Source organism: Anolis sagrei, chromosome 3, assembly GCF_037176765.1.
Source record: "Anolis sagrei isolate rAnoSag1 chromosome 3, rAnoSag1.mat, whole genome shotgun sequence".
Lineage (NCBI taxonomy): Eukaryota > Metazoa > Chordata > Lepidosauria > Squamata > Dactyloidae > Anolis > Anolis sagrei.
The window spans coordinates 273,191,383-273,207,989 of record NC_090023.1 but is presented as its reverse complement, the minus strand read 5'-3'; the positions used below and the strand labels follow the sequence as shown (position 1 = coordinate 273,207,989).

At 47.4% G+C, this 16,607-nt stretch overlaps 1 protein-coding gene across 1 annotated transcript in view; it reads left to right on the top strand.

Moving 5' to 3' along the window:
* Window positions 1-16,371, top strand: part of LOC132769774 (probable cation-transporting ATPase 13A4) — a 72,525-nt gene extending 56,154 nt beyond the window's left edge. The window contains exons 24-30 of the mRNA XM_067466291.1: window positions 1,575-1,671; window positions 3,866-3,938; window positions 5,169-5,330; window positions 9,288-9,539; window positions 11,001-11,089; window positions 13,534-13,614; window positions 15,889-16,371. Of these exons, the coding sequence (XP_067322392.1) occupies window positions 1,575-1,671; window positions 3,866-3,938; window positions 5,169-5,330; window positions 9,288-9,539; window positions 11,001-11,089; window positions 13,534-13,614; window positions 15,889-16,125 (991 nt within the window). The 3' untranslated portion in view covers window positions 16,126-16,371. The remainder of the gene's footprint in view (window positions 1-1,574; window positions 1,672-3,865; window positions 3,939-5,168; window positions 5,331-9,287; window positions 9,540-11,000; window positions 11,090-13,533; window positions 13,615-15,888) is intronic.
* The last annotated feature ends 236 nt before the right edge of the window (window positions 16,372-16,607 follow it).

The window sequence follows — 16,607 nt, the reverse complement described above, 5'->3', positions numbered from 1 at the left end:
TTCCTCTCACATATTTATACATGGCTGTCATATCTCCTCTCCGCCTTCTCTTCTTCAGGCTCAACATGCCCAGCTCCTTAAGCCGCTCCTCATAGGGCTTGTTCTCCAGACCCTTGATCATTTTAGTCACCCTCCTCTGGACACATTCCAGCTTGTCAATATCTCATATAGACAATATAGACAGGGACAAATGGAATGGAATGGATATATGGACTCTGAACCCAGAGCATGAGATTGTTTTATGATTTTATTATGTACTGATGTTTTTAATTAATTGTTGAATTGTTTGTATTTGTATTGCTTGTGAATTGCCTTGGGCATCTAATTGTGCCCCCACTGTAAGCCGCCCTGAGCCCCCCCCCCCCCCCCCGGGATGAGAAGGGCGGGGTATAAGTAAATGAAATAAATAATAAATAAATAAATAGATTTGAGGTCATTCCCATAAAAACGTCCACATAAGCTCTTGGCTTGTAAAGGCAAAGGTTTCCTCCTGACATTAAGTCCAGTTGTGTCCTACTCTAGGACTCTGGTGCCTGAAGAAGAGAAGGCTGAGAGGAGACAGAGCCATGTATAAATATGTGAGAGGAAGCCACAGGGAGGAGGGAGATGACATCCTTGGCCAGACCCAGACCAGGTCTGGAGAACAAGCCCTATGAGGAGCGGCTTAAGGAGCTGGGCATGTTTAGCCTGAAGAAGAGAAGGCTGAGAGGAGATATGATAGCCATGGATAAATATGTGTGAAGAAGCCACAGGGAGGAGGAGGGAGCAAGCTTGTTTTCTGCCTCCTTGGAGACTAGGAGGCAATGGAACAATGGCTTCAAACTACAAGGGAGGAGATTCCACCTGAACATGAGGAAGAACTTCCTGACTGTGAGAGCCGTTCAGCAGTGGAACTCTCTGCCCTGGAGTGTGGTGGAGGCTCCTTCTTTGGAAGCTTTTAAGCAGAGGCTGGATGGCCATCTGTCAGGGGTGATTTGAATGCAATATTTCTGCTTCTTGGCAGAATGGGGTTGGACTGGATGATGGCCCAGAAGGTCTCTTCCAACTCTTGGATTCTAGGATTCTATGAGTGTGGTGGAGGCTCCTTCCTTCTTTGGAGGCTTTGAAACAGAGGCTGGATGGCCATCTGTCAGGGGTGATTTGAATGCAATATTCCTGCTTCTTGGCAGAATGGGGTTGGACTGGATGGTGGCCCAGGAGGTCTCTTCCAACTCTTGGATTCTATGATTCTATGATTCTATGCTCATCTCCATTTCTAAGCCAAAGAGCCAGAGTTGTCCATAGATGCCTCCAAGGTCATTTGGCCGGCATGACTGCATGGAGCACCGTTACCTTCCTGCCAAAGCAGTACCTATTGGTCTACTCACATTTGCATGTTTTCAAACTGCTAGGTTGGCAGAAACTGGGACTAACAGTGGGAGCTCACCCAGTCCCGTGGATTCGAACCACCGACCTTCTGGTCAGCAATTTCTGCAGCTTTAGTGGCTTAACTACAGCTCCTGTGTAATAATAATAATAATAATAATAATTATAATTATAATACCAACGACTGATTCCTTTCCTCCTTCCTGCAGGCAAGGCCGGGCTGCTCTGGTCACTTCCTTCTGCATGTTCAAGTACATGGCTCTCTACAGCATCATCCAGTACATTGGGGTCCTCCTGCTCTATTGGGTAGGGAAATGCATCCCCCTCCAATCTGTTTTTTCCATTTGGGGCTGTGGTCTGCAGAGCCGAATCTACCCAGTGTGATCATATTATAATCATGCCTTGGTTAGACCACACCTGGAATATTGTGTCCAATTCTGGGCACCACAATTGATGGGGGATGTTGACAGCTGGAATGTGTCCAGAGGAGGGCGACTAAAATGATCACAGATCTGGAGAACAAGCCCTATGAGGAGCGGCTTAAGGAGCTGGGCATGTTTAGCCTGAAGAAGAGAAGGCTGAGAGGAGACATGATGAGGGCCAGGGATAAATATGTGAGAGGAAGCCACAGGGAGGAGGGAGCAGATCAAGGGTCTGGAGAACAAGCCCTATGAGGAGCGGCTTAAGGAGCTGGGCATGTTTAGCCTGAAGAAGAGAAGGCTGAGAGGAGACATGATGAGGGCCAGGGATAAATATGTGAGAGGAAGCCACAGGGAGGAGGGAGCAGATCAAGGGTCTGGAGAACAAGCCCTATGAGGAGCGGCTTAAGGAGCTGGGCATGTTTAGCCTGAAGAAGAGAAGGCTGAGAGGAGACATGATGAGGGCCAGGGATAAATATGTGAGAGGAAGCCACAGGGAGGAGGAGGGAGTAAGCTTGTTTTCTGCTTCCCTGGAGACCAGGACGTATTGGAGTAATGGCTTCAAACAACAAGAAAGGAGATTACGTCTGAACATGAGGAAGAGCTTCCTGACTGTGAGAGCCGTTCAGCAGTGGAACTCTCTCTCTGCCCCGGAGAGGGCGTGGTGGAAGCTCCTTCTTTGGAGGCTTTGCAGCAGAGGCTGGATGGCCATCTGTCAGGGGTGCTTTGAATGGGGTGGACTGGATGATGGCCCACCAGGTCTCTTCCAACTCTACGATTCGATAATGTTATGATTCTAAGATTTAGAATCATAAAGATGGACTTAAATGGGTACCAGGCAGTTTCTGTGGGAGACATGATGACAACATCTGGTTCCTCCTCAACCTCAGAGTCTTTGCAAATGCCCCCACTCAGCACCCACGGCTTCTCCACTCGCCTCTAGCTCACTGTTAATATGTCTGCCTCTTTTTTGTGTGCCAGTGGTTGCCCTTGGCATTTATTTCTCGTGTCAGGGCAGCCAGTCAAATATATTACATTTCTAACAGAACAAAGCAAACAAACAGAGAAAATACAAAATGTGTGAGTTTGGTAGTTGATTAAATGTCCTTTGACCAGTCTCTGGCCACTTGGAGTGCCTCTGGTATTGACTCAAGGAGGTCCTCCCTGGTGCATGTGGCAGGGCTCAGGGTGCATTGCAGTAGGTGGTCTGTAGTTTGCTCTTCTCCGCACTCGCATGTCGTGGATTCCACTTTGTGGCCCCATTTCTGAAGGTTGGCTCTGCATCTCGTGGTGCCAGAGCGCAGTCTGTTCAGCGCCTTCCAAGTCGCCCAGTCGTCTGTGTGCCCAGGTGGGAGTCTCTCATCTGGTATCACCCATGGATTGAGGTTCTGGGTTTGAGCCTGCCACTTTTGGACTCTCGCTTGCTGGGGCGTTCCAGCGAGTGTCTCTGTAGATCTTAGAAAACTATGTCTGGATTTAAGTCGTTGACGTGCTGGCTGATACCCAAACAGGGGATGAGCTGGAGATGTCTCTGCCTTGGTCCTTTCACTATTGCCTGGTACTTCCCGGCAGATGTCAGGTGGTGCGATACCGGCTAAGCAGTGTAATTTCTCCAGTGGTGGAGGGCGCAGGCACCCCGTGATAATGCGGCATGTCTCATTAAGAGCCACATCCACTGTTTTAGTGTGGTGAGATGTGTTCCACACTGGGCATGCAGACTCAGCAGCGGAGTAGCACAGCGCAAGGGCAGATGTCTTCACTGTGTCTGGTTGGCATGAAACCATGCGATTGCCATTGCGTTTTTGAGTGTTGGCTCCACCAAGAGACATGGGGGTGCATTTAGAATGCAGGTTGACACCCGTTTGACATGCAAGAGGGTCTTCCAAGTTGGCCTGCTTTTGCTGAGCAGCCAGGCCAAATGTGCCAAGTGGCGGTTACCGCATGAGTGGGATTTGACCCTTGTAGTTGAGACTTAAGTCCAGGCACGGTATAGGCAAAGGGAGGGAAAGGGGCCGTGGGGCAACGGGGAGGGCAGTGAGCCATTCAGACCCTAAAAGGGCCCTTTCCTTCCTTTCCTTCAGCAAACCAACTCCTTTGGGAACTACCAGTTTCTGTTCCAAGACCTGGCCATCAACACCCTCATCGGCTTGACAAGTAAGCTCTCCACCATCGTACTCTTTGTAGCTACTCTTCATCTCTTTCCAATTCCATGGTGCCTTTCTGCCTGGCTGAAAGAAAGGGGTTGGACTGGATGGTCTCTGGGGGTCCCTTCCAGCTCTAGGGTTCTGTGATGCTATGCAGTATGTTTAAATACTGAGACCAGTTTGATAGTAATGTTGAATTTATAATGTTTTTAATCACATTGTTTGCATGGAAAGGTGGGGTGCTGGAGCGGGTGGTCACCTCGCAGCTCCAGGTGTTCTTAGACGACACCAACTTTCTAGATCGATCACAGGCTGGTTTCAGACCCGGGCACAGTACCAAGAGGGCTTTGGTCACCATGGTGGATGATCTCCACAGGGAAATGGACAGGGGGAGTGTGACCCTACTGGTTCTCTTGGACATCTCATGGCTTTCGATACCATCCATCTTGGTATCCTTCTGGGTCAGCTCTCTGGAATGGGACTTAGGGGCACGGTCTTATTGTGGCTTCGGTCCTTTCTGGAGAATCATTCCCAGATGGTAAAGCTGGGGGACACCTGCTCGGACCCCTGGCCATTGACCTGTGGGGTCCCGCAAGGTTCCATTCTGTCCCCCATGCTTTTCAACATCTACATGAAACCGCTGGGAGAGGTCATCCGGAGTTTTGGAGTTGGGTGCCATCTCTACGCGGATGATGCCCAACTCCACTACTCTTTTCCACCAGAATCCAAGGAAGCTCCTCAGATACTGGACCAATGCCTGGCTGCTGTGTTGACCTGGATGAGGGCAAACAAGTGCCAAATGATCTGGGATAAGAAGATAATCTGGGATCAGATCCTGGGATATAGGGCAGTGTAGATCCAGCCTCAGAAGGAACTTCCTTTCAGTGAAAGCAAAGGAACCAGTTACCCAGTGAGGGAGTTGAGTCTCCTCAGAAAGAGGCTGGAGATCTCTTCCTGGCTGGAAGAAGGGTGGTTGAGCTGGATGGTCCTTTTGTGGGTCCTTTCCAACTCTCAGAGCCTTTGATCCTATAGCCATGTCTTTCCATTGACCTGCTAATGCCGTCTCTCAAGGGTCCTGGGATTGTGATTTTCCTGCATGGTAGAATGAGGCTGGAATGGGTAACCTTTGTGGGGGGGGGGGGGGGGGGTTCTTCCAACTCTATGATTCTAAGAACACCTCTGGATGCTTTGGGGTTGAGGGATTCCACCTGGGAATAGTGCATGTTCTTTCCCGTTGCAGTGAGCCTGAACGGAGCGCACCCAAAGCTGGTCCCCTTCCGGCCTCCTGCCCGGCTGACCTCTCCTCCGCTGCTGCTCTCCATGGTGCTGAACCTGCTCTTCAGCCTTTCCACCCAGGTCTGTGGCTTCGTCCTGGTCCAGCGGCAGCCCTGGTACCACAAGGAAGACTTCCTCAGGTACAAAGAACAGAGGTGCCAAGGGGGCACCTCAGCTGGGGAGGAATTTGCAGCCTCTCCCTTCGAGCAAGAGCAGCAGCAGCAGAGCCAGACAGCCGAGGAGCTGATGGCCGGAGCCAGGAGAGGAAGTGTCCAAGGTGCAAGAAGGTTTAGTGCAGCCATTCAAGGGCAAAAGCATCATAGCACTTCAGGGCAAGTGTCATAAAAGGAGAGGGATGCAGGGCAAAAGCACTATAGCAGTGGTTCTCAACCTGGGGGTTGGGACCCCGGGGGGGGGGGGGGGTCACAAGGAGGTTTCAGAGGGGTCGCCAAAGACCATCCAAAAACATAGTATTTTCTGTTGGTCATAGGGGTTCCATGTGGGAAGTTTGGCCCAATTCTATCATTGGTGGGGATCAGAATGATCTTTTATTGTAGGTGAACTATAAATCCCAGCAACTAAAACTCTCAAATGCCAAGGTCTATTTTCCCCAAACTCCACCAGTGTTCATTCACATTGGGCATGTTGAGTATTCATGCCAAGTTTGGTCCAGATCCATCATTGTTTGAGTCCACAGGTACAAAGAACCGAGGTGCCAACCGGGCACCTCAGCTGGGGAGGAATTTGGATTATAGGTGAACTCTGGATTATAGGTGAACTACAACTCCAAACCTCAAGGTCAATGCCCACCGAACCCTTCCAGTATTTTCTGTTGGTCAAGGAAGTTCTGTATGGCAAGTTTAGTTCAATTCCATCATGGGTGGAGTTCGGAATGCTCTCTGATTGTAGATGAACTATAAATCCCAGCAACTACAATGCCCAAATGGCAACATCACCAACCCCACCAGTATTCACATTTGGGTGTATTGGGTATTTGTGCCAAATTTGGTCCAGTGAATGAAAATACATCTTCCATATCAGATATTTACTATTCATAACATAAGCAAAATGACAATTATGAAGTAGCAACGAAACTAATGTTATGGTTGGGGGTCACCATAACATGAGGAAGTATATTAAGGGGTCGTGGCATTAGGAAGGTTGAGAAACACTGCACTATAGCATTACAGTGCACAAGCCTCATAGGAATTCAAGGCAAAAGTGTCACAGCATTGTAGCATTTCAGGGCAAAAACATGACAGCATACTCAGGGCAAAAGTGTCATAGCATTATAGCATATGAGAGCAAAAGTATCATAACATTGGGTTGTTGTAGGTGTTTTTGGGCTATATGGCCATGTTCTAGAGGCATTCTCTCCTGATGTTTAACTGTAACCCAGCTTTCTTCTTTCACCTTCATTAGAAGGCTCCTCAGCTCCTCCTCACTTTTGCCCATCAAAGTGGTATCATCTGCATATCTAAGGCTGTTAATGTTTCTTCCAGCAATTTTAACCCCAGCCTTGCATTCATCAAGCCTATACACACACACACTCCACTTGCCTCACTGTCAACAGACCTCTGAGGATGCTTGCCACAGATGCAGGTGAAACGTGAGGAGAGAATGCAACTGGAACATGGCCATGCAGCTTGAAAAACTCACAACAGCCCAATGAAGATACGACGACTGGACTTAGTGTTTGGTGACCCTATTTTAGTAGGTTGTTGTAGGTTTTTCCGAGCTATATGGCCATGTTCTAGAGGCATTCTCTCCTGACATTTCGCCTGCATCTATGGCAAGCATCCTCAGAGGTAGTGAGGTCTGTTGGAACTAGGAAAATGGGTTTATATATCTGTGGAATGACCAGGATGGGACAAAGGACTCTTGTCTGCTGGAGCTAGGTGTGAATGTTTCAGACTACACAGAGAAGCCATTGAAATCCACAAGAAGCAGGTGGACAATTTCAACAGAAAGGAGGAAACCATGAAAATGAACAAAACCTGGGTACCAGTATTAAAAAACTCTAAAATTACAACAGCACAACAGCAGAGGGAAAACAATCAGGGACATCTAATCACCTCTCAACAAAAGATTGCTCCAGGCACTGCCAGGCAATCAAATGCTAATCAAGGTGGTCAGTTGAAACTTACTGACTGCACTGAGCATGCCCAAGATTCTTCAGACTGAGCCCTATTGTTGATTCAGAGTTTGCAACTGTTTTCTGTCTTTACCTGTGACTCTCCCAAGTCGAAATTAGCCTTGACTTGGGTGAGTCTGAATGTCCCTTTGTTTGCAAGCTGACAGCTCACGCTTGATTCTCCCTCCTCCCTTCTACTTGGAAGAGTCTTGAAACACATTTCAAAATGGCAATTAATACAAACATTATTCTCTGTTAATGTTGTCAGGTACATCTTCAGCATGGCAGCATATAAGGGCAAAAGAGTCATCACGGCATTATAGTAATCCAAGGAAAAAGCATCATAGCATTAGAGCATTTCAAGGCAAAAACATGAGTGTTGTAGCATTTCTACACTGCAGAGTGAATTCACCGTTTGACCCTGCTTCCACTGCCCTGGCTCAATGCTATGCAATCCTGGGATGTCTAGTTTGATGAGGCACCAGCACTCTATAGCAGAGAAGGTGAAAGACTTTGCAAAACTACAACACCCAGGATTTCCATAGCATTGAGCTCGGGCAGCTCAAGTGATGCCAAACTGCATCCATTCCACAGTATAGACCAGGCTTGGGAAAACTTTAGCCTTCCCTCCAGGTGTTTTGGACTTCAACTCTCACCATTCCTAACAGGGCTGTTAGGAATTGTGGGAGTTGAAGTCCAAAACACCTGGAGGGAGGGTCGAAGTTTGCCCACATCTGTAGATGCACTCTTACTCTGGACTGTTGTAGGTTTTTTCGGGCTATATGGCCATGATCTAGAGCAGTGGTTCTCAACCTACCTAATGTCGCGACCCCTTAATACAGTTCCTTATGTTGTGGCGACCCCTAACCATAATATTATTTTTGTTGCTACTTCATAACTATAATTTCGCTCCTGTTATGAATCGTAATGTAAATATCTGATATGCAGGATGGATTTTCATTCACTGGACCAAATTGGGCACAAATACCTGATAACGCCCAAATTTGAATACTGGTGGGGTTGGAGGAGATTGATGTTGTCATTTGGGAGTTGTAGTTGCTGGGATTTATAGTTCGCCTACAATCAAAGAGCTTTCTGAACCCCACCAACGATGGAATTGAATCAGACCTGGCCACACAGAAATCCCATGACCAACAGAAAATGCTAGAATGGCTTGGTGGGCATTGACCTGGAGTTTGGGAGTTGTAGTTCACCTAAATCCAGAGAGCACTGTGGACTCAAGCAATGATCAATCTGAACCAAACTTAGCACGAACAGTCAATATGTCCAAATGTGGACTCTGGTGGAGTTTGGGGAAAATAGACCTTGACATTTGGGAGTTGTAGTTGCTGGGATTTATAGTTCACCTACAATCAAAGAGCATTCTGAACCCCACCAATGATAGAATTAGAGCCAAACTTCCCACACAGAACCCCCATGACCAACAGAAAATATTGTATATTCTGATGATCTTCGGGGACCCCTCTGACACCCCCTCGCGACCCCCCCAGGGGTCCCGACCCCCAGGTTGAGAAACACTGATCTAGAGGCATTCTCTCCTGACGTTTTGTTTGCATCTATGGCAAGCATCCTCAGAGGTAGTGAGGTGATCCTCACTACCTCTGAGGATGCTTGCCATAGATGCAGGCGAAACGTCAGGAGAGAATGCCTCTAGACCATGGCCATATAGCCCGAAGAAACCTACAACAACCCAGTGATTCCGGCCATGAAAGCCTTCGACAATACACTCCTACTCTGCTTGTTTGTGTTAGAAGGGGAATATGGATTGAAGAGGTTTTCTTCTAGTCTTTCCCTGTCCTTGAGCCCTTTCCTGGGGGGCAGTTGCTGTTTGGCCCCTCTGTCCCTCCCGCCCATAAAAGCTGGCCCCAAGACGAATATGATGCTCTGCATTGCCTTGGATGGCCTTGTGTTTCTCTCAGACTCATCTCCATCTGGATTCCTTTTCCAGGGCTTGTGCTCCAAGCAATGGCAGCTCCCTGGAGCCCCCTTCTGTGGCCAACCTCACTTTGGGGGTCAGCATCCTGCCCTCCGCAACAGAAGCCCCCACGGCAACAGTGCAGGAGGAGGACTACCGGAGCTACGAAAACACCTCGGTCTGGCTGCTCAGCACCATCAGCTGCCTCATGGTGGCCGTGGTCTTCTCCAAAGGGAAGCCCTTCCGGAAGCCCATCTACCAAAATTGTAAGAGGCCACGGGGCAGTGGGAAAGGCAAGGGAAGTCTGAGCATCAGGCTGCCTGGGTCATCATCGTTGTTGTTGTTGTGACACACGGCTTGAAAATGGTCCATGGGAAGGAGATCTAGGGGTCTTAGTAGACCATAAGCTGAACATCGATAGGAGTCTATTTTCTGGATGTAGGGAAGTCATGGTCCCGCTCGGTTCTGCTTCGGTCCATGGTGCCCCAGCCTCTCGAGCAGCAGAAAACAAGCTGGCTTCCTCCTCAATGAGATATGGCTCTCACGCCCCTTTCTCTCAACTTTTCTTTTTCTCCAAGCCAACATTCCAAACTCTCTCTGCTGCTCCTCAGAGGGATTCATAGTTTTGGTACTTTGAGCCATTTTGGTTGCCTTTCTTGAACCCCTTCCAACTTGTCCGTATTCCTCTTGAGAACTGGACACAGGGTTATTCCAGGTAGAGCTCTGACCAAATGAGAAGAGAGTGGGACTGTGGCAGCCGTTAGGAGGAAAATAAAATAATAAAGGGAAATCATAATAATTTAGAATAAAATAGAAGATTCTTGTTCCTACCGGGGAGTTGATCCAGGTAGTAAATTTGCAAGCATGCAAAAACCTACAGATATTGATTGACACTGGACTTTGGGTCAGTATGTTCTGGCTGATGTTTGTTCTAGCCGATGTGGACAAAGATATGAAGTAAACAAGAGAATTTGGCAGGACACAGAAATCAATATATCGATCCAAGACTTGGAACATTTAAGATCATATGGTGAGAGAGTGCCATCCTCTGACCACTTAATGTAAACAGCAGGCAATTTCAGAAACGTTTCATCCAAAAGCAAATTCCTTTGGTCGTCATATTAAGAAATAAGTTATAATGGAGTTATTAAGGCTGGATTGATTAGGAGATTGCCTTGATCAAATCTTATGTTATAAGCATATAAAAGTTATAATTCAATTAGATTTAAAGCAATTGAACGTGTCATCTTAGGGTAACGGGTGAAAGTTGAGATAAGTTATATAACCGAGCAGATGTTTGGGGTCACAACGTGCCTGCCAAGACCCGATAAAGATGTCCTTGGCAACTATACATGAAAACACCTGTTAATGATTGTATTGTGTAAATGTCAGATTCGTTCTGCGCATGTGTAAAAACTAGCAATTTTATGCTATAAAAACTGGAACAATTGCAACTTCAAGGTTGTGACAGACATTGGAACTGTTCACCCTATACTCCGCGGAGATAGAATAAACGCCTGGAAATCTGCCAAGCTGCCTCCATCTTTCTTCCTTCTCCAAAAGCACTCTAATGATCCCGGATAACGTATATTCCGCAACAGGACTAGAGCTTTCCTTGATCTTGACACTAGACTCCTGTTGATGTAGTTGAGATCACATTGGCCTTTTTGAGGTGCCACATTTGATCTTTGCCCTCCTCAACTTGCCCTTTGTTGTTGTCCTTCCAGACCTCTTTGTCCTGGTGCTGGTGGTCCAGCTGGCCGTCTGCCTCTTCCTCCTCTTTGCCAACATTGAGGATCTCTATGTACGAATGGAAGTAAGTTTGTTCTCCCTGGGTCCAAGGGGGAGGTGACTCCATGGGCTCAGCTTTGCAAAGCTCTCCTTGTTCTTATTGTTGGGACTAGTGGTGGTGGGTGCGATTAATGTGGTGGGACGTCATGGCATCTCTCCGTAGGGAAGTGACTTCTTATAGTCCAGGAATGGGCAAACTTTGGCCCTTCAGGTGTTTTGGACTTCAACACCCACAATTCCTAACAGCAGTAAGCATTCCCCAAAATGCCAATGCAGGAACCTCTGGCAACAACAGCAACAAGAATGAGAACAACAACAACTAGTGATGTCTCCTTCTGCATGCTCATAATCTTGTTGCTCATCTGTTACTGAAGGCAAGCTCAAAGCCCAAAGTAAAAATATAAAGCAGAGACAAAATACATATAATACTGGGAATTTGTCCTTACTTCTTAAAATCAGGCAGTAGGGACACACTTCCTGATCCTCATCAAACACCATTCTTCCCTTCCCAAAATGAACTGATAACTCCAGGCCTCTTCCTTGTGGTTTTGGCATCCATTGGACACACCTGCAGGCTCCACGGATGGTATGCCTCTTCCCAGTATAATAATAATAATATTTATTATTATTTATTTATTTAATTAGAGCTTTTATAACTTGGTCTTCTCGACCTCCGAAGAGTGACTCAGGCCGGTTCCCAACAGGAGATTCATAGACAATAGTATAAAACATCACAGCCTCATAATACATTAATACATTAAATACATTAAAATACAATTACACAAGGCCAGGTCGACAGAGTGAAATCACAATTCATCACCATCCGTCAGTGTGGTCAGGAGTTATTGACTCAGTCATCATTCTGCAAATGCCATATTCCAAAGCTAACATTTTACCAGCTTTCTAAAACTCAGGAGAGAAGGGGCAGATCTAATCTCCAGAGTTCCAGAGCCAAGGGGCCACCACCAAGAAGGCCCTGTCCCTCTTCCCCACCAGACGCGATTGCGAGGGTGGTGGGACCGAGAGCAGGGTCCCTCCAGAAGATCTTAACAACCTTGATGGTTCATAGGGGAGAATCCGTTCGGGCAGGTGAACTGGGCCGGAGACGTTTAGGGATTTATAGGTCAACACCAGCACTTTGAATTGTGCTCGGAAGCTGATTGGCAGCCAGTGGAGATGACGCAGCAGAGGAGTCGTATGCTCCCTGTACCCCGCTCCTGTTAGTAGTCTGGCTGCCGCTTGCTGGACTAATAACAATAATAATAATCTGGACAGAAAAACAAGAAAACCGATGACAATTCACTGCTCATTACACCTGCATAGTGATGTGGACAGACTTGACCTGCCCAGAAAATCAGGAAGCAGAGAGAAGAGGGATTCTGCAAGTGGAACAAATGGCATAAGGAGAGAAACATGCGCTGGCAGATGATGGGAAAGACAGTCAAGAACCAACATTGAGGGAAGTCGAGGGTAGAAAACTGCTTCAAGTGCAAAAGGGAAAGAGGGAATACCATAAAAACACAAACCAGAGCAGAAGAGAAAACTGGCCAAAGAAGGCTCTCCGTGGACAGTTCCTGGGAAACATTGAGAGCCAAATTGACAAAGAAAAAACATGGCTGTGGCTCACAAATGGCCTGATTCTGGCAGCCCAAGAACAAGCCATTCAAAGCAATGCCATCCAAGCCAGAATTGAAAAGTCAATGACAGATCACAAGTGTAGACTCTGCACGGAAGCAGATGGAACAATAGATCCCATCCTCAGCTGCTGCAAGAAGATTGCGCAGACAGACTACAAGCAGAGGCACAACACCATTGCTCAGATGATTCATTGGAACTTGTGCCACAAAGACCATCTGCCTGCCACAAAGAACTGGTGGGATCAGAAGCCGGAAAAAGTTACAGAGAATGAACACGTCAAGCTACTCTGGTACTTCCAAATTCAGACTGACAGAGTTTTGGAACACAAGACTCCTAACCTCATGATCGTGTTAAAAAACAAAGTATGGATTGTCGATATTGCAATCCCAGGCAACAGCAGGATTGGAGAGAAACAACTGGAAAAGCTGACACGATATGAGGATTTAAAGATCGAACTGCAAAGACTCTGGCACAAGCCAGTCAAGGTGGTCCCAGTGGTGATTGGCACACTGGCTGCAGTGCCTCAAGACCTTGGCCTGCACTTAAAGACAATAGGCACTGACAAAATTACCATCTGCAAGCTGCAGAAGGCCACCTTACTGGGATCTGCACGCATTATTCATCGAAACATCACACTGTGCTAGACACTTGGGAAGTGTCAGACGTGGGATCCAATACAACAGCCAGCAGAGTGTCTGGTGTGCTGCTGTGGACTCATCTTGTGTTTCAAATAATAATAATAATAATAATAATAATAATAATAATAATAATAATAATAATAATATCATCTCTAATGGATTTCCACCTGCCTTCTTCTTCTCCTTTTTGCAGCTCGTGTGCACCCCAATGCTCTGGAGGGTCTCCCTGCTCATCATGCTCTTGGTCAACTTTGCCGTCTCCTTCATGGTCGAGGTGAGTGGGAATATTTATGCCTCTGCTTTCTCCATCTGGATGTAGCGTACCTGGATTTCAGGAAGGCCTTCTTTGACAAGGTCCCCCATGACCTTCTGGCAAGGAAACTAGTCCAATGTGGGCGAGGCAAAACTACGTTGAGGTGGATCTGGAATTGGTTAAATGGACAAACCCAGAGGGTGATTCTCCCCAATGCTTCCTCTTCATCTTGGAAAGAAGTGACGAGCGGAGGGCCATCCGCAGGGTTCCGTCCTAGGCCCAGTCCTGATCAGGATCTTCATTAATGACGTGGATGAAGGGCTAGAAGGCAGGATCATCAAGTTTGCAGACGACACCAAATTGGGAGCGAGAGTCAAGACTCCAGAGGACAGGAGCAGGGTTCAAAACAATCTTGACAGATTAGAGAGATGATGGGCCAAAACTAACAAAACTAACAAAATGAAGTTCAACAGGGACAAATGCAAGATACTCCACTTAGGCAGGAAAAACAAAATGCAAAGATCTTGGAGTCCTTGTGGACAACAAATCAAACATGAGCCAACAATGTGATGTGGCGGCAAAAAAAGCCAATGGGGTTTTGGCCTGCATCAATAGGAGTCTAGTGTCTAGATCTAGGGAAGTCATGCTCCCCATGCTCTATTCTGCTTTGGTTAGACCACATCTGGAATATTGTGTCCAATTCTGGGCACCACAATTCAAGAGAGACATTGACAAGCTGGAATGTGTCCAGAGGAGGGCAACTCAAAGGATCAAGGGTCTGGAGAACAAGCCCTATGAGGAGCGGCTTAAGGAGCTGGGCATGTTTACCCTGAAGAAGAGAAGGCTGAGAGGAGATATGATAGCCATGTATAAATATGTGAGAGGAAGCCACAGGGAGGAGGAGGGAGCAAGCTTGTTTTCTGCTTCCATGGAGATTAGGACGCAGAACAATGGCTTCAAACTACAAGAGAGGAGATTCCATCTGAACATGAGGAAGAACTTCCTGACTGTGAGAGCCGTTCAGCAGTGGAACTCTCTGCCCCGGAGGGAGTGTGGTGGAGGCTCCTTCTTTGGAAGCTTTGAAACAGAGGCTGGATGGCCATCTGTCAGGGGTGATTTGAATGCAATATTCCTGCTTCTTGGCCAAATGGGGTTGGACTGGATGGCCCAGGAGGTCTCTTCCAACTCTTTGATTCTATGATTTGACTGTCAATGAGTTCAAATGGAATCGTCCTTTGAATGGGGTTGGACTGGATGGCCCAGGAGGTCTCTTCCCACTCTAGGATTGTATGATTCCAACGTATAGATTTTGACAGATTTGGAAGTTTCTGCAGTCAGGCAGATGAGCAAAAATGAAGTGGTCAAGGGGCCAGCCCTTGCCCAGCCCTCAGCCTACCTTTGGACTATAAATCCCAAAGGGCCAAGTTCAATCCTTGAGCCTTGGTGCATTGCATTACTGTCAGGTCATTGCTAGTTCCATATAGCATTGAGCAAGGAGCAAACCCCTTGGACTGCAGCACCTAGCATCCCTTGCCACTGCCTGTGTTGGGTTTTGTAGTCCATTAGGCTACAAGAAGGCTTTCATGGCTAGAATCAGAGGGTTGTTGTAGGTTTTTCGGGCTGTATGTTCTAGAAGCATTCTCTCCTGACGTTTCACTTGCATCTGTGGCAAGCATCCTCAGAGGTGGGGAGGTTGCTGTTGATGTGTTTTGAAAATGTGTAATGTAGATTTCAAAGTGTGCTTGTATGTTTAAAATGTAATGCTATGTGCTGAGTGTAATTCCTGTGTGGAAAGAGTTAACTGAATCATGAAGGGAATCGGCATTCCTAGAGAGGTCATAAATCATAGTGCAGAAAGCAGTCGTAGGTCATACGTCACTCTGGAATGCAGGAGGTGTGGACTAATGCTGATAACAGCATGTTCTGTGTTCGTGATGTAGCTGCCGGATGGAGAGGAAGCAGTTTTACGATGCGCTTAGCTTCTAATGTAAATAGATGTATAATAAATTAGTTTATAGCCTAAAGGTGACTGTGATCGATGTGTTTCCTTGCCTTGCTGTGAGGAGATACCACTGACAGTTGTCTCAGAAGTTGTGAGGTTGCCTCACTACCTCTGAGGATGCTTGCCACAGATGCAGGTGAAACGTCAGGAAAGAATGCTTCTAGAACATGGCCATACAGCCCAAAAGCCCTACAACAACACATTAGGCTTTGTGTTTTCACCCCTTTCAGGGGGTGCTGTGCTTCGGTGTCTCCTTTTCTCCAGCCTCTACCTATGCCTTTTCCTCTTTGCAGGAAGCCATAATTGAGAACAGAGCTCTGTGGAGGCTACTGAAGAGGGCCTTTGGCTACCAGTCCTCCAGCCAGTATAAGAAGCTGCAGAGGAGCCTGAACAGTGACCCATCATGGCCGCCTCTGAACAAAATGGACTTCTCTGGAGCCACCACAATCCACATGGACATTCCTGGTGCCACCTACATCAACCCAGGCTTTGAGAGTGACGGGGAGCCAGCTTGTAGCCTCCGTCTATGATGCTTGGTGGCCTTGGCTTGGTCACCAGGCCTGGACAGATCTAATTGTTGGATGACCACAATGAGGCCATTTTGAGGTGGTGGGAGAACTTCCATTTTGCATCTGCTTCATAGATCCAGGAGGCAATGAAGTTGTGAAGTGGAGCTTATCTTGGAATGGCCACCTCTTGAGACGCCAAGCGGTGGTTTGTGGCAACAGTCCAAAGGCAGGACCAGAGGACCCAGGGTGATGGTGGTGGTGGTCCATGTACAAAAAAGAGTTTTTGATCAAGTGGCATTTTTTTGGGGGGGGGGGGAATGGGCAGGACCAGGCAGAACTTCCCAGAAGTGGTCTAATGGATTTCAGAGGATGCCAGAGGTGGACGAGGGTAGGAATCCCCCCGACACCTGGTCCATCGCACCTTGCACTGTTGATCCGAAAATGGAAGTTCTGCTCTCCGGAGTTTCAGGAGGAATCCTTCCCATGCAGACCATCATGGCCAG